Source organism: Rhineura floridana, chromosome 5 (genome assembly GCF_030035675.1).
Source record: "Rhineura floridana isolate rRhiFlo1 chromosome 5, rRhiFlo1.hap2, whole genome shotgun sequence".
Classification (NCBI taxonomy): domain Eukaryota; kingdom Metazoa; phylum Chordata; class Lepidosauria; order Squamata; family Rhineuridae; genus Rhineura; species Rhineura floridana.
In genome coordinates this window covers 140,505,178-140,527,423 of record NC_084484.1, presented here as the reverse complement: position 1 = coordinate 140,527,423, position 22,246 = coordinate 140,505,178, and the positions used below count along the sequence as shown (strand labels likewise).

Sequence of the window (22,246 nt, the reverse complement as noted above, 5' to 3'; positions counted from 1 at the left end):
TGAGTTTCACAGAACCCCTCCCATCTCCTGCAGTCCTCTACTACATCCCAAATTGTGCCAGAGGGCTCCCCTTGTTCTTTAGGATTTGAGGATACCTAATATTCTCCTGATTAGGCCCCAGAATTAGGAAACAAATACCTCTTTTCACTTTTATTTATGAAATTCTGTATTATTTTTGTTCTGCGCAGAGTGAATACCATGACATTTCTGCTGAACAAAGGTTTCTGAAGGAACTTGTGGACCGGAGCATTGTGGTCAATCTCACAGAAGAATAAATTATGGAAGAGTAATCGCTATTCTCCACAAGACTGATTGGGGGTGGGGTGGGGGGCTCTTTTTTCTAAATTTGGACTCTTATTTTTTTAAAGTGTTTATAGCTATTTGCCAAGATATTTAAGAAGAGACTTGTGAAAGCCATGCTATGCATATCCTCCAAGTGTAGCAAATGCAGAAGAATGCCTCTGCCTGGTTGATATTAGACCAGCAACCAAACACCCCAGTTAATTGACACAAGTGGATTTTATAACAGAAGAAACAACCTTCAGCTAACAGTGGAGATGTATAAAAAGGGTACTGTTTTTATTAACAAGAAAACGGTGTTTTCAGTTGCTGTTTTTTTCTTCTTCACGCTCTCCACCCACCCACCCCGTTTGCATTTCCCATGTGATCACTTATCACCATCCTAGACCTTCAGAGGTCTACATTTTGGATGTGGGGAGTATACAAAGTCCTCTGTCAAATGTGAACATGAGTGAAAATGAGGGAGCTTAAAAGAGAAATTAAAGTGTGGTGGGGCCCATGAATGAATCTTCATTCAATTACAGGACACTTGACATGCTGGAAGTAGTTTACGTTATGGTTGATTCAGTTTAGAAGACAGCTACAAGCACTGGCTTTTTTAAGGAGCTAATGCAAACATTCCTTAAGGAGCTACTCAATACTTATGATAGAGACAGCAAATATAATGGTCCACTCACAGCATTGTTGCTTGCTGTATACTTAATATGTGAGTAATATGGGAGGCCCGAGGTTGATCATCTTATTTTCATTGGTACTGTTAAAATTTTGTTTGAGAGATGAGCCTTTTTAATTATGGTACTACTGGTGAAGCTAAAACAGTTGCTCAGCTCTGAAATTCCTACGTCTCAAAACAGGAAACATATTTTTCTACATGAGGTAATTCATCTGTCTCCAAGATACTGCAGTGGATGCTTACAATGTAACCTGGAGACCAATGGTGCATCTTCTGAATGCTTCCAGAACTGAAGTTGTTTGTTCCAAACAGTCAGTGGTTCAGGATTCTCTTAAATCATCATAAGAAGCCATAAATCAAAATTTCTGAACTACAGTACTGCATGTGATCTGAAAGGTAATAAATGTTGAGGGGTTATGCAAGTATGTGACAACCCTTTTCTGCTGTTCATTTTTAGATTAGTTGAGCAAATACGTGACACCCTTTTGTTTTGTTTTGTTTTAATTTCCTGCACTGTTAAGTTTCAAACGTGATGTTGGGGTCTTTGCCTATGAGGAAAGTCTTAATAGCTGAGCTGCTCTTTAAATGATGCACATTGTTGGTGATTTCACTTTCACAGTTTACCAAAAACTGGCCGGAAAATTTCAGAGATATCTAAGTGAATGAACAAAGCTCACTTTACAGGCTTTCCCCTGATGTGCCCTCTATTTGCTTAACAGCTTTAAAGCAGGGAGAAGAAGAAGCTCAACAAATGGTGGCCCTCCCCTGCCTGATACCTGCCACTTAGTATAGTAGGGCTGGAAACCAGACAGGTGCAACTCAACACGGGGGGTGGTGGCAGAGCTTCACCACCTAATTGCTGACTGTTTTCCAGTTGTTAAGGGCTGAGGAGCCCTACTAAGAAAAAAAGAGTTGGCAATCCTTGCAGGGAGTGTAACATATGTCTCTAATTTTTGTGTGTGTTTGCACTATTTATCAACACTGCACATGAAGCTTTTTCTTTATATGAAGATAAAGTGAGAGCCAACGCTTCATCTCCTTGCCTTCTGGCATGTTGGGCTGCTGTCAGAGGTACAGACACAGTACCAGTAAAAACTGGTGGCACACCTAGAGCTGATTAGCCTGTAATTTTTCCAGCAGCAAATCAGTTAAGTAAGGCCTGATAGAACTCTAGGATCTTTACAGGGCCATATTCAGAGAAGCTAAAAGAGTAAAAAATGCCCATGTGATTTTTGTGTGTGCTTGTGTGCACTTGCAAAATCCCTGTTCTTTTTAAAAACACAAATGTTATGTTCGCCCTTAGAAAGCTCCTCTTGGTAGATACAAATTCTGTTTCCAAACTTGTAGCTTCTTCCACTGGACCCACTCAACATCCTTTCACACCCAAATACAAGTGTGTGCTCCCAAATTGTCTAACCCAAAGATCACAATGATTCTTCTCAAGGAAGATGATCCTAAGTTTCTGGGTCTATTTGGTTTTGGTTTAAAAACCCTTTTTTCATTAATAAGACTTTTCAGAAAACATTTAAGGTTTCTGCTTGATATTCTTCTATAAGCTACTAGTTTCTTTGCAGTGTTTGTTTAAGGCCCCCTTTTAATATCATTGTTTTATACCTACTGTATATAGCTTTTGACTCTGATTTAGCAGATAGGAGCTGACAAATGACATATGTGATAAGGCAGTTATCTGCCCTTGGAGTACTGACTGCTTTTCTCTGTTAAAAGAAAAATATTTTGATCCCATTATGATTTCTGTATACACCCAACAGCCAGTAGAAAAAAAATATATACAGACATTGACCCTGTGTGTGTGTGTGTTTATGTATATTTTAGGTGATTAATGGAATCCTTCTAGGGATCCAGAGCAAGCTTGAGTGAAGTTCTGTTTGTTGCTTTCAAAACTGTCTTACACACACACACAGACACACACAGACACACATATATTGTGTGTGTGTGTGTGTGTGTGTGTGTGTGTGTGTGTGTGTGTGTGTGTGTGTGTGTGTATATATATATATATATATATGAGAATTCTCTCATTGACTTGTATCTGGAATAGTCCTTCCCATCTGTAAAAAGTGAACAAAAATAATAACAAATGAACAATTGTACTGTATAGCCAGTTTGCAAAGATATAAATGAGTGCATTTATACATCTAAAAGCTGGCATTCATTTAGGATATGTTTGTAAACCCGTATGTTGGTTGATGATTACTTTGATTTGTCTTTCACAAATATACCTGTTCTTCTGTAAGGCCTCAGGTTTCTCAACTCTTTTTCAGGCCACTCTGTTCAATTCCACTTTTATTCTGATACTGTTGTGTGAAGTCCCGGGGCAGACTCCAAGGGAACTCTGGGTAAAATACAGTTGTGGAGGAGCTCCCCTGTTGCTGGGCATTGATAGACTGATCAGGCAATGGTATCAGCCAGTCAAAGCAGCATTCTCAGCAATAATGAAGCAGTCTTATCACCATTTTAATATACCACCATGCCCTGGAGCAATGCTATGTCGAGGGCATGGTGGGGAATGTATATGACAGCTAGGCACCCAGGATCCAGAGATGGGGGGAAGCATTCCCCCCCCAGCAAGGCAGGCATCAGTGGTGGATCCTGACAAGGTGCTGGGGTCCTGGCTGCTGCCCCTATGGGTTCTACAACAGTGCTTGTGCGTAGCCAGTGTGACTGTGCAAGATTTTGATTTCTCCAGATGCAATGACACTTGAGGAGGTTTCCTTTCTTAGCACATACTTCATAGCAGGTGTGGGGACCCTTTGCCCCTCCAGATGTTGCTGAACTACAACTCCCACCACCCCTGACAGTTGGCCATGTTTGCTGGGACTGATGGATGTTGTAGTTCGGCAACATCTGAAGGGCCAAAGGATCCTCGCACCTCCTTCTTAGTTTTAAGTGATTAACTGTAGTACTACTGTGAAATCTAAAGTCCTGCATCAAAAAACACCATTTTATTTAACTCATCCCACTATTTTAAAAGTGAAGTCCTTTGACTTTGCCAAGTGGTATATTGGGGTTAACTACTATTCTTGAACTTCATTTTTTCTCAGTTAGTATAATGATTTAGGAGAATACTGGAATATGAAAATGGATCAGATTTACACAAATGATTTCAGTATTTTGGTTCTGATGTACTAATATCAAACTTGTGAATATCAAGCAGCAGGCATAATTGTGGCCTGAAAGATAAGTTTAAATAGTGTAATTATTACATTATTGTAGACCTTAAATGTTTCTTTTGTATCCCCCAAAGCCTTCTTACCTTTCTTACAATTTAAAATGTAGTATTTTTAGTGTGTGTGTATGTGTAAATTCCTGTCTTGATAAATGAAAATATTGATGACTTTTCAATTTTGTTTCACCTGGATGCAAATTTTGAGACCCATTGTTATTTTTTGTTTAAAGTGGAATTTTCAATGTTGTAAATATAAAGAGACTTATTTTTGTTATAATAAACACATTAAAATGCTACACGTGTTTGTTGCCCTCTTTAGAAGAATATGTACATTGGGTTGTGCATCAGTACAGCATACATATGCACACATGTTGCCAACAATATGACTGATGAGATGCAAAATCAATACGCACCACACCACTTTCATTTTTGCATCAAAATAATGTCAGCTCCACACTGCATGCTGAATCCTGTACATGTTGTCTCAGAAGTAAGTCCCATTGAGTTCAGTGGGGCTTAGTCCCAGGTAAACGGCTTAGTGCAGGTAAATGCCATTTTAAGCTCCTGCTGCAGTACTACATACCACTATTATAAACAGTCTTCTGTGATGTTCTACTGTATATTCACTGATAGGCAAAAAACCTTGTGGTTTAAGAATGTACCTATAGCCCACAGATATTTCTACCAAACTTTAAAAAGCAGGGGAATTGGGCAGCTATAGTGAACTGCCCTACAAAGTTGTCAAAATGCAAACACAATTTGGGTTGGTCTTTCACAGTCCAATCCACTTGCTGTGTAGCTTGCAAGAATTTGGTAACATGTGCCTCTGAGCATATGGTGAGTGGTGGCAACACCTGCCATCTCCAAAGATGGAGAATTATATTTTTGTATGTTTGTTGGTGTTCTTCTTACTTTGCTTCTTTCCTGTGTGACTAATGTTTCTACAGAGAATCTAAACTAGAAAATTTTATTTCCCTCATTATTCATCCTAGAAATCTGTGTCAAATTTATTTTTATTAATTTCAAAGCCTTTTTATTGGTCAATGTGATATGATGGTGATGACAGCCTTTTTTGTTTCAAACTGGAGGTTATGGTCTATTTCTATTTTGGGTGCATTAACAGTTGGACCTGAAACTGCAGTTTAATGTAAAATCAGACTGATTACAATATGCTGCTACTTTAGCAATGACTCTAGTTGTTGGAAAAAAGAGGATGCATGTTTTCAGCCTGCTATGTTTAAACCACTTTATTTAAGGCAAGGTATTCACGATCAATTAAAAACATAGAGCACACCTAGAATTTTGCTAGAATATATTTCACCTCACACTGTTTTATCTTGTGGAAATTGAGACACTTCTGAGGTCCAATGGAGACTATTTTGCAGAAGTCAGTGCCATTATTCCACAATTATGTTTGGAGTTTTTTTAGTATAAATTTTGCAAAGTGTTGCTGTACTTCACATATTCATAGAAACAAAAGCAAAAGAAAATGATTTCCTATAGAAAACTTCACTAAAATTGCAAAGTAAATCAGACATATTTAAAGTGACCATTTGAACTATATCAACTGTCTTAATAATGTTGCTTCCTCCCGGCTAAAACAAGATCACCACAGGACATATCTTCTTTCTATTATTTGGGCTGATTACAGGTGTTGCCACCACTCACCATACGCTCAGAGGCACATGTTACCAAATTCTTGCCAGCTACACAGCAAGTGGATTGGACTGTGAAAGACCAACCCAAATTGTGTTTGCATTTTGACAACTTTGTAGGGCAGTACAATATCTCAGAGAGGAGTTCAGGTCTCCTGCTCCCCTGGTGCATTCACTATAGCTGCCCAATTTCCCTGCTTTTTAAAGTTTGATAGAAATAGCTGTGGGCTATAGGTACATTCTTAAACCGCAAGGTTTTTTGCCTATTAGTGAATTTCCCTGCTTTTTAATCCGGGAGGTAAGAAATGGGATCCTGTGCAAGTTTGCTGAGAATGGATTGATCATTTGCATGCTTATTGAGTTAAGTGGGATTTACACACACACACCAGGCAATCATGCTTAGCATAGGTGAAACTGACCATGGGATGGGGAAGGGAGGAGGGAGGGGTGGAAAGGCAAAGGGGAGGACTGGGATGGGAGCAGGCAGGAGGGGGAGGGGAGAAGGACAGATTTGGTCGTTTGCATGTTTATTGAGTTCAGTGGGATTTACTCTCGTGCAATCATGCTTAGGATAGGTAAAACTGACTGGGGGGGAGGGACGGAGGGCTGGAGTGGGCAGGGAAGAAGGAAGAGGGGAAGAGAAAGGGAGAGGAAAGGGGAAGGAAGGAAAAGGCAGGTCTGATCATTTGTATGATTATTGAGTTGAATCGGATATACTCCTATGCAATCATGATTACGATAGGTAAAATTGACCAGGCTGGGCCTGCCAACCAAGACGTCTTCTGTATCTTTCACAGTTGGGCAGGGGGAAGGGACAATTTTACCTTGTGGTTTTTCCCATTACAATGTTGCAAGAACACCAGCACTTGGCTGACTTTCTCTTCTCCTAAAGATACAGGATCAGTCTCAGGCCCTGAACCTGGCAACCCTACCTCCCACCCAAATTTAAAACAAAGCTGTCCCTGGCCACATCCACACCAGGCCTCTATTACACTTTGGACTATCATTATTTATTTATTTATTTAGTGTATTTATATACCGCCCCATAGCCGAAGCTCTCTGGGCAGTTTACAATAACTAAAAACATTAAAAACAAATATACAAATTTAAAAACACATCTTTTAAAAACAATTTAAAACAATTTATCATGGCTTCTCTCAAAGCCATGGCTCAAAGCCAATCATGGCTTCTCTCAAAGAATCCTGGGAAGTGTAGTTAGTGAAGGGTGCTGAGAGTTGCTAGGAGACGCCCTGTTTCTCTCACAGACCTTTAATCAGAGTGGCTGAGTGTTAACCATTCTCTCAGGGGAATAGGAGTCTCCTCTCAGCACCCTTCACAAACTACACTTCCCAGGATTCTTTGAGGGAAGCCATGACTGTCTCAAGTGAAATCAAGTCTGGTGTGGGTGTGGCCCTCTGATTAGCCAAGCCCAGCAGCTGTGAGGCTTTTAGAACACTGATAGTTGGTCCTTACTGAGCATGCCCCTCGTTATAATAGGCTTCCAGCCAAAATTTCTTAAATTAATTAAAAATCAACCAGGCATTTTTTTTTAACTTTTAAACTGCAGTAGATGAAGGTCAGAGTATGGGGCAAGGTCAGTATTAGGATTACAGGTACTCTGTGAACATGGCTGATTTTTAATGAATTTCAACAGATTATGAGAACTTGCAGAAAAAAGTCCAAAAGGGCTCTGAGTTTTTTTTCTCTCTTTTTAGACTTTGAACTCTCAATTCTCTCTGACTGTTTTGTAAATCGCCATGAAAATTGACAGGGTTGTTAAGCAAGCGTTTCTGAGTTCAGAACTATAAGTTTTGTAAGGTTTTGTTTTGAAATGAGCTTATGGGAAGCCTCAGAATGGCATGGGGGGATATTTTCCATTTAACATTGCGGAATGTGAAAAATCCCCGCTGACTATAGTATACAGTCACTCTCGTGGCTGTATATATGCTTATTATTGCTGTGTGTGGTAAGTAGTGATGGGGGGAGTGGCTGAGTTAGAATGTTGTGATTGGCTGAGAAACTGGGGATGCATGTTCATCTTTGAGTGTGTGGCAGTTTGTCAGATAGGGCTATGATCTGAGTGGAGATTGATAGGGAATTGATGCTGAGATAGACATGGCAGATTTTGTGAGATCAGGATTTGTTTGAGTGGTGAGATTTGATGGGAATTTAGAGAATAGGGCTTAGTATTAGTGAGGGACTAGGTATTTTAGTTATTTAGATAGGGTAGAGCAGGATTAATAGTCTTTTAAAAAATATATGCATATACTGCTGTAATAATTTTTTTTATCATCCTATGCCTGAGGTTCACTTTACTAAGGGAGAGTAAAGCAACGTAACAGTGGTATCGCACATACATCCTCACATAACTAATGTGTATTTGTGCCTAAGAGAAAGGTCCTGGTGTTAGGAAATATTTTATTTCTAGGCCCCAAGAGTTGTTCAGAAACGCTAAATTGTAGCCAGAACTAGTGCCGCAATGAATGATGGAACTAAGAGGGGGTGGGGAACATAACACTCTATGTTTCGTTTCTTCTGTCGTGAGAGATAATACCCAGAGGCGCCTCTCAGGCTGTAGCATCTTGGAAAAGAGATAAAGTGTATCCCTTCTGGATTGTTGTTATTTCTCTTGCCTTGTTTCAGTTTTACACATCCTGTGCATTGTAGCAAACTCGGCACAAAGGAAGAAGTGTTCCCCAAATGCTTTGCTACAATTGTATCCATAGATTTACGTCATACTGCTGAGTGGATAACTTTTACAGGCATACTAGCCCTATCTTTATCTTTTACTGGTGTCAATCTAACTCTCTTCCTCGCCTTCCGTAGTTCTTATCTCAAAATGAGTTTTCTTAGATTGACAAGTGTATAAATTCTTTATCAATTTCTCACTTTTTAAGAATTATAAGAAATGTAACAAGGATAAGAAAATGCACTTGCTTTATCTCTGTAATACTGTATTCCCTGTCTGTTATGATTTTAGTAATATTATATCTTGTTTTGCTTATGAAACCTCTATAATGATGCTTCAATTAATAAACCATGCTCTCTTCCCTGTCAGACTGCTGTCTGTACAGTTTAGGGAACCCTCTTGATCAAGCAGTATTGTGTGTCTACTTTATGTTTGGTATCTGGCTGAGCCACTGAAACAGGTAAATTAAATTGCCAAGTTTGCACTCCTATCCAGGGCTGAGGGGTGCGTTAGCTCGCCCCTTCAGAAGGAAGGGGGGGCACTCAGATTTGAACCCAACAATTGGTGGCCCGTAGGGGGATCCCACAACAACTCCGTGCCAGGTTTTGCAAAACACCCACAGGCGCCCAGAGAGACTTTCTCTCAAATAGTGTTTTGAAGGACTGGGCAACGGGACTGCTGGGATAAATTGAAGTAAAGTGGTGCCTGCCAGATATCATGGGGCAAGGGAATAGTAAAGCATGTGTTGTATGTCCTATTGATGCTGTAACCCCATTAAGTCTGATGTGTAGGTACTGGGATGAAGGACATCTTCCTGTTAAGGTAGGTATGCAAAAGAAAACCATGGTAAAGTTATGTGTTAAGGAATGGACAAAGGTAACTGCAGTTGGGGCACCAGAGAAGAGGTGGCCTCGGGTTGGGTCCTTTGATGCCACTCGTTTATTTGAGGTGAAAAAGCGGCTAGAAAAGGATAGCCCAGCGCAGCTGGCTTTCTGGTCCTTATGGGAAGTGGGGGCACAGAACTGGGCTGCTGCTAGAATAATGATGATGGGTAGGAACGTAACTGACAACAGTCCCCCTCCTGGCTATTTTGCTGATGACCCACCCAGACGGCAGCCTATTGGCCGCACCACAATCACATTCGTTCCGCCACCTCCAAGCCCTCTGGATGGTGGGACCTCATCGGGGTTATTGTCCGACTCAGACCCACGGGTCGGCGGTGAGCCATCTGGGAGGGAACCCAAGGTAGAAACTGGTTCTACCAACCCTAGCGGGGGCCAAAGCCCAACGCAGGGGCCGGGTTGGGATATGGATGCAGAGGGCCAGTTACAGCACACACACACACAAGTACACCACACAGCTATATTTCAGATGCACAACCACAAGGTCCAAAATTACGCCGGCTCCTCACTCAACAATCACCAAGCCAACAAAATATTACCGAGGGTGTAAGCTCGACATCCCAACATCGATTTTTACCAACGTCCATTTGTTTTACACCACATCCAATACCTGTGCCTGTTGCATGTCCCCACTGCACCCAATCCCCTTCCACCCCTTTCAGTCTATTCTCCCCTGGTACCCTCTCCCCTTCCCCGTGTTTTTCTCTTTCCCATACACTCCAAACACCTCCAGAAGTTTTTACCTGCCAAACAGGCTCATCTCTCCAAACCTCTGCAAGCCAGGAGGCGCAACAGGCAACGCCGACATTCCCACAACCGCCTGTTGAAAGAGTGCTTCCCTTAATGATTAACCAACAGCCATATATAGACACCAATGGAGCCATGAAGCACGCAGTGCTTCCGGAATATAAAGCATGGCTGGAATGGGATCTTAAGGAATGGAGTAAGATGGAAGGATCCTTTGAAGAATCCCCTACCAAGATCCAGAATTTGCTGAGGAGACTGTTCAATAGCCATAATCCCACTTATGGAGACGTCAATTACCTCTTAGACCGAATGTTAACTGGAGAAGAGCGAAGTCGCCTTTGGGCGCTGGAATCTGCCTGGGCTGCCGAGGATTCAACCACCAGATGATCCTGGGAAAGGAGAACGGAAGCAGCCGCTTCCTGGACAGGTAATGAGTGGACTCCCGACAGACGCACACAGCTTAGGGCAGACAGAGACCGGCTTCCCACCCACCTAAAACAAATGGCCCCAAAACCACCCAATCAGACCAAATTCCTGGCCATTAGGCAGGAATCCACCGAGGCTCCACGTAAATTCTGGACTCGGTTGCTAGAAGGGGCACGCAATTATACCAATTTGAACCCAGAAAAAAGGAGGATCAACCCACGTTAGTTGCCTCGTTTGTGCATCAAGCAATTCCGTCCATACGGGATTACTTCCAGCACTATAGGCCAGGGTGGGGTGCTGAGTCGGTCGCTGCGATTTTGGAAGTGGCAGATGTCATTTGGGAAAACGAGAAGGAAAAAGGTCGGAAGCACGAGAAGAAAGAACAGTATCAAATGCTTGCATCCGCTCTCCGTGGCTCTTTGGGAATTAGATACCCCCGGGGAGGGAGAGGCCGAGGTTCCCGAGGTCGTGGACGAGGACAGCCTTGGGGGGGCACCGGGAGCAATCTGGGGTGTTACCGATGCGGGGATCCATCGCATTTCCTGAGAGACTGCCCACTGGCAGAAGGGGCTAGCATTCCGGACGGGTACGGTAATCCTTTTACTTTTGCAGATAACAGTGCACTACCTCCTCCGATGCCTCCAAGCGCGCCACCGCCTCAACAGCAGCAAATCCCAACTGCATGGAACCAGATCGGAGTAATGCCCCAACGACAGACACAACAATGACTAACCGGACCTACTAACCAAACAGCCCATTCCTGGAAGGAGCTAGGAATGCTTGCAATTCTGTCCTTGGCCGGCACATTCCTCCTCCTTCCCCCTGCGACGGCCGAACCCGTTATTTCAATGTGTGTGGAAGGATCTGAGTTTCCCTTTCTGGTTGACACAGGTGCAACTTATTCTCTTTTGATTAAGGCACCAAATGCATGGCTTACAGAAGACTCAAAACTTGCAATGGGAATGGGGGGGGTTCCTCAGGTGCTCACCATTACAAAACCTCTGCAGGTTGAGCATGAGGGACGAATGTTTAACCATGTGTTCTTGTTTTCTAGAGATTGCCCCATGTCTCTGATGGGGCAGGATATGCTTTGTAAACTTGAGGCCACTTTAACCTGCACTCCTGGAGGGGCAGGATTGTTGCTCAGCATATTCGGGGTAAGGGATGATGCACACACGTTAGGAGACATTATATTACACGAAGACCTGAAAGAACTACCTGCTTCATTGTGGGGAACAAAAGACACTGACGTGGGACTTTTGAAATCAGTACAGCCAATCAAAATACAGGTAAAACAAACCCTTCCCCCTCCATGCATTCCGCAGTACCCCTTGTCTTTAGAAGCACGGGAAGGGATCCGTCCCATCATTGAAGGGTTCATCAGAGAAGGAATTATACACCCCCAACGTACTCCATGTAATTCTCCCATTTTGCCCATCAAGAAACCTCCAAAAAAACCAGGGGATCCTGTTAAATGGAGATTTTGCCAGGACCTTCAAGCGGTCAATAAGTATGTTGTTCCCCTCCACACTGTGTAGTACCAGATCCAGCCACTATTGTCAGCCAAATTCCTTGGGATGCTCAATGGTTCACAGTAATAGACTTAAAAAATGCTTTTTTTAGCATTCCTTTGCACCCGGAATCTAAATTTTTGTTCGGATTTGAATGGGACCACTGCAGTATGGTCTGGGATAGAATCCCACAAGGGTTCAGAAATAGTCCACAAATTTTTAGCCAATGTTTAAGAGAGGATCTGGTAGACTTCACCCCTTCTGGAGGCTCTACTATCATTCTTTACGTAGATGATGTCCTGCTGACCAATGTGAATGATGGCAGACTACGGGAGGATGGTAAGGCACTTCTAAGCTATCTCCATTCCAGAGGACATAAGGTAGACCCAAAGAAATTACAATGGGTCTCCCAGAAAGTTAAGTACTTGGGGTTCATACTGACATCAGAGGGCAGACAGATGGACCCAGAAAGGATATCTACAATACAGCAATGCCCGCTGCCCTGCTCCAAGAAGCAGCTGAGGGGATTTTTAGGCATCATCGGATTTTGTAGACAGTGGCTTCCTTCCTGTGGGGAACTCTGTAAACCTCTTCATGCTCTCACGACTAAGAAGGCTGCAGATCCCCTTGTGTGGTGCCCCGAGTCGATATTAGCGTTCCAACAACTGAAGGACGGTGTGGCAATCTCAATGTCCCTCAAGCCGCCCAACTATGGTAAGCCCTTTCACTTGTTTGTGCATGACAAGGAGGGAGTGGCAAGCGGAGTGTTAACCCAGAAGTGGGGTCCTAGCCACTTCCCGGTGGCGTTTTATTCACAACAAATAGACACTGTGGCAAAGGGCACCCCCTCATGCACACGTGCCTTAATGGCAGCGGCACTCTTAGTGCAAAAAAGCAAAGGTTTAACTCTGGGGCACAGCACTATTATATGGACTTCCCATGCTTTATCAGCTCTACTCCGCAGGGGTACTACCCGGGTTTTTTCGGCTCAAAGACAACAGCAACTTGAAGCAGAACTGCTGGAGGATCCGAACTTGACTTTCGAGAGATGCGGTCCGTTGAATCCAGCTACTTTGCTGCCTGATCTCCCTGCACCACTGGACAATCACGATTGTGTGGACGTGGTCAACTCCACCCTCCAAGTAAGACAACATTTGTCTGACAAGCCATTGTCCAATCCAGATCTTATCCTCTTCACGGATGAGAGTTCCTTCTACATTGAGGGAACGCGGTATACAGGATACGCTGTTGTTAATCAATGGGAACCCGTGGAAGCAGCTGCTCTGCCCGGTCGGTGGGGAGCACAAGCAGCAGAATTATATGCATTGGCCAGAGCCTGCCTAACAGCAGAGGGTAAGACTGTATCTATTTACACGGACAGTAGATATGCCTTTGGGGTAATTCATTGCCACATACACCTGTGGAAGGGGGGGCACTCACATTTGAACCCAACACTGGTGGCAGCAAAACAAGTGGTAGTTAGTCGGCACACCCTGTTTTTTTTTGGGGGGGGGGAAGCCTGGAAAATCTGGGGATTGCCCTTTAAGGAGAACAGCTTTTCCCAAAGAATCCTGGGAACTAATTTATTAAGTGTGCTGAGAGTTGCTCTTCTCACAGAGCTACAATTCCTAGAGTTCCCTGGGAAGAGGGAATGACTGTTAAACTACGCTGCGCAAGAACATCTGGCTGCATAACAACTTCCTTTCCCTCTCTTTGTGTGCACACACTAAATCTGTTCTGGGGTTTCTCCCAACTTTCCAGAGCAGTTTTGGGTAGAGTGCATGGGGAAAGGAGAGGGAGGGGGAAAGTTCCATTGTGCAAACAGAAATCCTTGCACTAACTAAATTACTTTGTTGGATTCCGCCCATTCTGTTTTTGTGTGGGAAGCTGCCTTGCAAAGATATGGTCCTAATAACTGGTCTAAAAAAAAAAAAAAAATCTTTGAAATAAATAGTCTGCCAGCCAAAGTGCCCATTTGGAGCAATGCTGAAATGGCAGTGCTTAGCCAGTAACAGCAGGGCTGGGCCTAGATCCTGGGATGCCACACATGCAGCATCATTTTTCTATCTCATCAGTCTTTTCCTTTAGAAATCCCATGCCTTCTGTACTTCTTGCCCCTCTTGCCACTTCCAGTTCTCCCAAGTTATGTTACTAGTACGATGAGCCACTGTGTATTAGTAGGGGTGCCAGCTTGCTTAGTACCCCATGCAGGCAGGGCCAAATTAACAACAGCATGACAAGAGGGAAGATTTTTCTGTGTTATCTTTAAATCAAACTGCTCTATGCCTCCCTGTTATTCCCGGTTTAATAGCACTCATTTAAGCTTCACAGGAACTAAAGGATGTTATGGTTTAGTTGAACAAAGTTGCTTCATTTGCCTGACATTGGCATATTTTCCTAGTTTCCATATTGTGGTATCGTACTGTAGTTGCCATTTTTAAAAAATCAACATCTTTCAGTTCTTCATCTGTAAAGAAAAACAATTTCTGCAAAATATATAAATAAAACTAGGAACAGATCAGAACATAAGGAAAGCTCGCTGGTTTAGACCAATGATCCTTCTAGTACAGCATCCTATTCTCACTGTGGCCAACCAGATGCCTATGGCAGGATCTGAATGCAACAGCATTCTTCTCATTTGTGATTCACAGCAACTGGTATTCACAGGTATATCAGCTACAAGGAAACTCCTGATTCCACTCAGATAGAACTCAGTCCAGTGCCACCTAGTGATGAAACTGTATCACACTATCCACACTTAAGTAATTATAGGGTGATTGTGATCATGAAAAGTCCACCCTTAGGAAAAGTCTTGAGTGCATTCATTGTGCACTAGCCCTGCCTTATTGACTGAATTTTTCAGAGGGTCTTCTTTCTTTCTTTCTTTCTTTCTTTCTTTCTTTCTTTCTTTCTTTCTTTCTTTCTTTCTTTCTTTCTTTCTTTCTTTCTTTCTTTCTTTCTTTCTTTCTTTCTTTCTTTCTTTCTTTCTTTCTTTCTTTCTTTCTTTCTTTCTTTCTTTCTTTCTTTCTTTCTTTCTTTCTTTCTTTCAGTTTATATCCTGCCCTTCCTCCCAGTATTCTTAAACTGCTCCTCTTCTTAAAACAAACACATTCTTTAAATGGAGGCTGTCATTGTCTGTTTTGTCACAGATTGAAAAGACAACACCGCCCCCCCCCCCGAAAAAGCAGGGAGTTCTATTTGAAGCACAGCTCTAGGGGGAATGGTGTACCCATTTGCCCCACTCTGGCTACAGAGCTAGCTAAACTGCTGTGAAGTCACAGAAGCCCTAGTCACAGGTTAATCTCATGTGAGGGGGAAAGCAGGGCTTAGAATGACAATAAATAAATATGCTGAAACATTTTTAAAAGATATTTAATTAGATCTTTTACAATCAGTACAAAAAATTAAATACATTTTTTTTTGCTATTTTCATCTCTTTCACATCTATATCCTGGCAACTGGCCCAAGGTACCCCGGTTTATATTGATCTTTGTGTCCTTATTATTGCAGTCTTAGGCTGATGTTCTACTGCATTAAACTCTGTTTTTAAATAATGGAGATGACAGTTTCAGTCCATATGCATTGTGCCAGGAAAAGGCTTCTTTCAAATAAACATGGGGACTTCTGTTAAGATGTAGAAATGATGAGTGTTGGACTGCAAACATCATTTAAGCTAATGTAAAAAAAAAGTGATATGCAGCTCTGAAAAGCATACTGTTATTTTAAAATAATATATGTAAATCTTTTCTACTGTAGCTTTAGCACCACTGTTGAAGAGAGAGGACACAAACCATCAAAGGGTTAGAGAGGTTAAAGCCCATTGATTCCAATAACTCCAATCCAAGCAAGGGTCACACGTGTTGCAGAAGGTTCCTGGCCACACATCTCTATCTGAATGAGCAGCTTCATGCACAGGTAAGTACTGTGTATGAGGAGAACCAGCTCAAGCTATATTGCTACCATAGACAGTGGCGGCTGGAAAGCCTTGTGACTGGCCGGGTCGAAGGCAGAGAGATCAAACAGCAGGTGGAACCAGAGCCAATGAATTCTAGTTTTATTCTCCTCCATCTCCCTATGAGTTCTACAAAGGCAACACTGAGACTAAGAAGGAAGAAGGCAACTTTGGGCAGTGCCACCCCCTGGATTGTCTATGCATAAGAAAGCAGGCAGATGGGAGCTGGCTGAAGGCAGACAGAGGTTGGAGGGGCACTGCCCCATTTGCCCGAATGGACTAGCCTCCACTGACCTTAGACAAAGTTTAATTTTGCTGCCTGTTGTTGGATATGATGGAGATGGAATTTATCTTCCCTTCTTAACAGATTTCCAGAATGCAAACTTCTCTCCCCCCCCCCGCTCTCTATAAATTACTGCAGTGAGGAAAAGGGACTGTAATTAGGAAAATCTTAGGGAATAGACACTCCTGCTGCAGATCGGTTGTCCCTGGGTTCTGGAGTGGGGCGCTGTTTTGCCCTTTGAGAGGTTTGCCTAGTAGCCCAGTGTCTCGGGAATTCCAATGCCCTATGCAGCTTCCTGAGCTGTTGAGCTTGGGCTGGCATTGCACATGCATTTCTTTCCCTGCTCTAGCTGCCACTTCTGTGCCCACACATAGTCCTGTTAAAAATTTGGTGATAGTGCCGATCAGACAGCCGATCAAGAATCTGTAGCCCGCACATCCTTACTGGCAAACATTAGTAATTAGGAATGAAACAAAAATTCAAAGGTTTGAAATATGTTGTTAGCTATGTGACACAATCTTCATTAAACATTTGCCGGAGACTGCATGCAAAATGAAAGCATATGTGCTGTTCTGAACCTTTGCTAGCTACCTTATCCATCATTTATTGAGTGGGTATAGAATGGGACAGAGAGCCAGTGTGGCATAGTGGTTAGAGTGTTGGGCTATGACCTGGGAGACCAGGGTTCAAATCCCCACACAGCCATGAAACTCTCACTGGGTGACCTTGGGCCAGTCACTGCCTCTCAGCCTCAGAGGAAGGCAATGGTAAACCACCTCGGAATACCGCTTACCATGAAAACCCTATTCATAGGGCCCCCATAAGTCGGGTTCGACTTGAAGGCAGTCCATTTCAGCACAACATAGAATGGGACAAATGAATAAGGAACTTCAGAGAAAACAGTGGTTCCTGAACAAAGAGGCACACAGACATAGGGGCATAATCCAGCCAAATTTAAGCTCTTAAACATCCCTTTGGTTTCATTGGCAGGCAGTGTCAGGGGCCAAACTGTACATGATACTGAATTGCATATAGCTTCCCTGCAAATGCAGCAGTGCAGGCTGCATTCCAGAACTGGAAGACCAGGGGGGAGAGAGGAAGAGTCATTTTAACTCTTTTCCCTCTGGAGAGAATTCCACTGAACATCATTCCCACGATGCTTCCCCCACCCTCCAGGGCAGAGAGAGAGACAGGAATCTGTATGTTATTCCCCCTCCCTCACAGGTAAAGGAGGTTGGGAAGGATGTAGACTCCAGATGAGTGGGTGGGAGGGAGCATATGCAATTTTCTTAAATGTACTTTGGTTTTAATCCTGTATATATCTCTTACTCATAGAAATCAAAGTAACCTAAAAGGGCTCAACTCTCACTAGGTCATGCCCAGTCCATCAGTGCTTGTTTGGGACCCATCTTTCAGCATCCATGACGTGGGAGTCACACCCTTGCCTTAGTCGCGTGTTTGATATTCCCTATACCTATGTCCAGGGTTCTGCTGGCCAATCTGTAAGGCATCAGTGATGATTTGGCACAGAACTTCTCTTTTTTTGTGACAGTACTCAATGGTACAGAGCACTGTAACCTTTTTTGTTGTTGCTGCTGCTCATGGCAGCCATTTTGTGCTGGCACCCACAACATTTTTTATCAAGATGTGAATACTGGCACCTCTTTTTTTAAAAACCAAAAAAGCCCTGACTTGGCAACTCTGGACCTGCACTGTACTAACCTTCGCTATCTTCACATAACAGATATAATCACTCTGGCAGAAAGTTTTATCTAAAAAGTCATTGCTTTTCAATACTCTGTTCATCTGTCTGGATGCTTTTAAAGTACTCCAGTTGCTGGGGAAATGACCTGGTGCTCAGTGGGAAAAGTGAAGAAGTTTTCCTTGGATTTTGGTGGACTTGGTATCAATACTTTGCTTAGTTAACACTGAAAGCAAGCCTTTTCTCCCATTCTTTGACAGCATGAGTTGGAAGAAACCCGCACATAAAGAAAATCAGTGGTGGCAGGTGCTTATTGGGACTGCTGGGGCGGAAGGCAGGGAGCCCAAGCAGTAGGTGGAACCAGAACCAATGACAGGCAGAACCAACTAATTGGAGTTTTGTCCCCGCCTTTCTCTTTGCTGAGTTCTACAAGGGCAACACTGAGGACGAGGAAGTTGACAGGCAGGTTGCAAACAGGAAGGGAGGTGGGCAGGGGCTGGCTGCAGGCAGAATGAGTTTGGTGGAGCAGTGTGACCCACTTTTCCCAATGGACTAGCCTCTCCTGAAAAAAATAGAGACTATGGGCAAGGAGAATCTTGGCTTACATTGCAGGATTCTTGACTCTACCTTAAGTTAGTATTATTGCTGTTGTTTTTAAAGAAATATTTCTAGAAGCACAGTATTATAACATCAGCACCACTTTTCCTCTTTCTTTCTCATCTCCCTCTTTAGCTGAATGTTTCAAGCAAGCAAACAAAAAAGCGCACTATGAGCATGGGATATGACCCCTGGCATTGATATCACCCTTCATGAAATGAAGCAGGCAAATGCTGAAAGTGTTCCATGTACAGCAGCAGACAGATCCCCATTTGTTTTTCTTCATAACAAGCTGTCAATGTTTAAAGCTGTGATTTTATTTGGATGATGGTACACGTTGGTCCAAAAAAACAGAAGTCATTAAATGCATTTTTCAATGGTATAAGTTTGAAGGGGGGGGGGGAAGAGTTTTTGTTTTGTCCGAGTGTTTTGGTTTACATAGGATACAATAAATAGCCTGAAAAAGATGAGTGAACGTATTGCCCGGCGTAGAGTCCTGCTGCTTGTTCAGAGGGCATCTGGATATAAACTCTATCACCATGATTCAGCTGAACGACAGCACTCCCAGACGCTTGATCCAGGAAGCCTTTCTTGTATTCGTCGTATGTATACATCAGTGGCTCGTTGTTCTTGAACAAAGCCACCCAGACGTTCCCCCCTTTGCAGTGAATGTGGTAGGCAAAGTAGTAAATCCCAGGGATTTCGCAGGTGAAGATGCCAGTCTGCGGATTATAGTTCTGCCTGCCGTTGTAGAGGAGCTTGTCAAACATCACAGGCACCCCAACCCGTGGGAAAGGTGTGGTGAGCTCAGCAGTGAAAGCGGGCATCTCATAGGCAGCACCACCATTTTTTATTTTCTTCCCTTTGTAGCCATATGGAGTTTTCACTCCATCAAGACCTGGACCCACCTCAGGCAAATATTGTCCCATTGCTGGTGGTGTGGGTTGCATTATTCCTGGTGGGCCAGGAGGGCCAGGGGGGCCTGGAGGTCCCTGGAGGCCTGGCTGGCCAGGAGCACCAAATGACCCAGGCTTTCCAGGTGGGCCTTGCATCCCTGCAATTCCAGGTTTCCCCATTCCTGGAAATCCTGGTGGACCTGGTAGACCCCGTTCACCTTTAGCTCCAGGGAGCCCAGGAGGTCCAATTGGGCCACTGGGTCCTGCAATGCCTGGTATCCCAGAAGGGCCTTGATGGCCTTGAGTTCCTGGGATCCCAGGTTCTCCTTTGGGTCCAGTGGGACCATGAGCACCCGGCAGACCTGGCAATCCTTTGTGACCAGCTTCTCCTTTTGGACCACTTGGACCAGGCAAGCCTCTCAGGCCTGGAGACCCCACTTCTCCTGGAAAGCCAGGCTTTCCTGGGAAACCTTGTAGGCCCAGTTCACCTTTTGGTCCAATTGGTCCTTGAGGACCAATTGCTCCAGCTTCTCCTTTAAGACCAGGAAACCCCATAGCACCTGGGGGACCCATTAATCCTGGCAATCCTGATTGGCCTGGCTCTCCTGGTGGCCCACCTATGCCAGGTGGGCCCACGTGCCCTTTTTCACCCTTGGGCCCAAGTGGTCCTGGAAGACCGCCCATGCCACGGTCACCTTTAGGTCCAGGAAAACCTGGCTTACCATTCCCAGGCAGACCAGGAGGGCCTGGTAAACCTGGCAAGCCTTGCTCACCTTTCCCACCTGGAAACCCTGGCTGCCCTGGGATTCCATCTTGGCCAGGTTTTCCTACACCTGGAAGGCCAGGAGGACCTTGAATTCCAGGAGCTCCAGCTAACCCTTGAGGGCCTGGTTCCCCCGGAAGCCCTGGTTTGCCTGCAGGTCCCTGTGAGCCTGGGAAACCAATTGTTCCTGGCTTGCCTACACCAGGAAGCCCAACTGGACCTGGAGGACCAGACAAACCAGGTGGACCTTTTAGCCCTGGCAATCCTGGGATCCCAATGCCTTTCTCTCCCTTTGCACCTTGTGGGCCTTGTATTCCAGGTTGCCCTTTCATTCCTGGCTCCCCCTTTGCTCCTGGCTGCCCTGGCAATCCTCTTTCACCTGGTTTCCCTATTCCAGGTAGCCCATGAGGTCCTGGCAATCCTTGGGGCCCTGGAATGCCCATTGGTCCAATTTCTCCCTTTGGCCCCATCTCTCCTCTTGCTCCTGGAGCCCCCATTCCTCCTGGTTTTCCTGGCATTCCAGGCATGCCCGGTTTGCCAATCCCTGGATATCCTTGAGGACCTGGTTTCCCTTTGGCTCCTGGCACTCCATGCCCTGATAATCCTGGTGGTCCAGGTAGGCCTCTTGGTCCAGGCTCCCCAGGAGGGCCCTGCTCACCTCGCCAACCTGCTAGTGGAAGTGCTGCTATATAAGAGAGAGAGAGAGAGAGAGAGAGAGAGGAAAATCAACCATCATGTCAGTTGTCTTTGCCAATCACCTGTGGACTTCAAATATAATTGATATATTGAGCTATTGTCTGGATTTGCGGCGAGTGTGATTGATGCCACAAGTAGAGTGGCTTGATAATGGCATTATTCAAAAAGCATTGCCATTTTAATGATTTTAAACAATTAAAATCATTGCATATCCTAAATGACTGCGTATCCTAAATGGCTCTCTCCCCCAGTTTCAATAGCACTGTATTCCAAATATAAAATAGTCTGCTTTCAAATAGAAAAGTCAAGGAAAACAGCAGAACATTAATTGGAAAGGGAACCCTGTGCAACTTCTTCGAACATGACAGACAGGAGAATGGGATTGGGAGGCATCAGGGTGCTGGCTTGTTCCTCCCTAAGCAATCATTCACATTTCTATGACTTCCTGGGAACTGCACCTTAGTAATATAGGGGCCACCCATATAGCCAGTCATGCTCTTGACCTTGTATTTGTCTCGGGAGGGGAGGGAAGTGCTCTGAAAATGGGGGCTGTTTCTTCTAACCCCATGTCATGGTCAGATCACTATCTAGTGAATATAGACCTCGTAATGCCGCATACCCTCCGCAGGGGACAAGGACCTATTAGGATGGTCCGACCCAGACGCCTGATGGATCCTAAAGGATTCCTGAATGCGCTGGGAGACTTGGAGCCAGCTGAAGGACGCCCAATCGAAACCCTGGTGATGGAGTGGAATAAGGAGATCACTAGGGCGGTAGACCGGGTGGCTCCGAAACATCCTCTCCCCCTGAATAGAGCTCAGACAGCGCCCTGGTACACTCCATGGTTGCGGGGTCTGAGACAGGAGGTGAGACGACTAGAGCGCCGGTGGCGGAAATCTCGCTCTGAAGACGATCGGACACTGGTTAGAACAGCAATAGCTGCCTACCAGGTGGCAACAAAGGCAACAAAGAGGGACTTCTTTGCTGCCTCTGTTGCGTTGGCGGAGTTTTGTCCCAGGAGGTTGTTCCAAGTGGTCCGAAGCCTGGTTGGTCCAGTGGCTCAGGAACCCATGGAGCATTCTAAAGCCTCCTGTGACACATTTGCTAAACACTTTGCTGATAAAATCGAGCGCCTGAAGACCACGATTCCGTATGCCGTGGACACAGGAAGTGAGCCGGAGGCGGCCAGTAGCATTCCGGTCCGGTGGGATCGGTTTCAGCCTCTTCCCTCTGAGGAAGTGGACAAGGTGCTCTCTACTGTGAAGCCAAC

General features: G+C 44.4%; 2 protein-coding genes across 11 annotated transcripts in view; one reads left to right on the top strand and one right to left on the bottom strand.

Moving 5' to 3' along the window:
• Positions 1-4,451, top strand: part of ST3GAL6 (ST3 beta-galactoside alpha-2,3-sialyltransferase 6) — an 83,521-nt gene extending 79,070 nt beyond the window's left edge. For all 6 annotated transcript variants that reach the window (XM_061628255.1, XM_061628252.1, XM_061628251.1 and 3 more), the window contains one exon: positions 189-4,451. In XM_061628255.1, coding sequence (XP_061484239.1) covers positions 189-275 — 87 coding nt within the window. In that variant the 3' untranslated portion in view covers positions 276-4,451. The remainder of the gene's footprint in view (positions 1-188) is intronic.
• Positions 4,452-15,517: 11,066 nt separating this feature from the next.
• The window catches only part of COL8A1 (collagen type VIII alpha 1 chain), a 166,360-nt gene continuing 159,631 nt past the window's right edge, over positions 15,518-22,246 (bottom strand). For all 5 annotated transcript variants that reach the window (XM_061628245.1, XM_061628247.1, XM_061628246.1 and 2 more), the window contains one exon: positions 15,518-20,965. In XM_061628245.1, the coding sequence (XP_061484229.1) occupies positions 19,056-20,965 (1,910 nt within the window). In that variant the 3' untranslated portion in view covers positions 15,518-19,055. The remainder of the gene's footprint in view (positions 20,966-22,246) is intronic.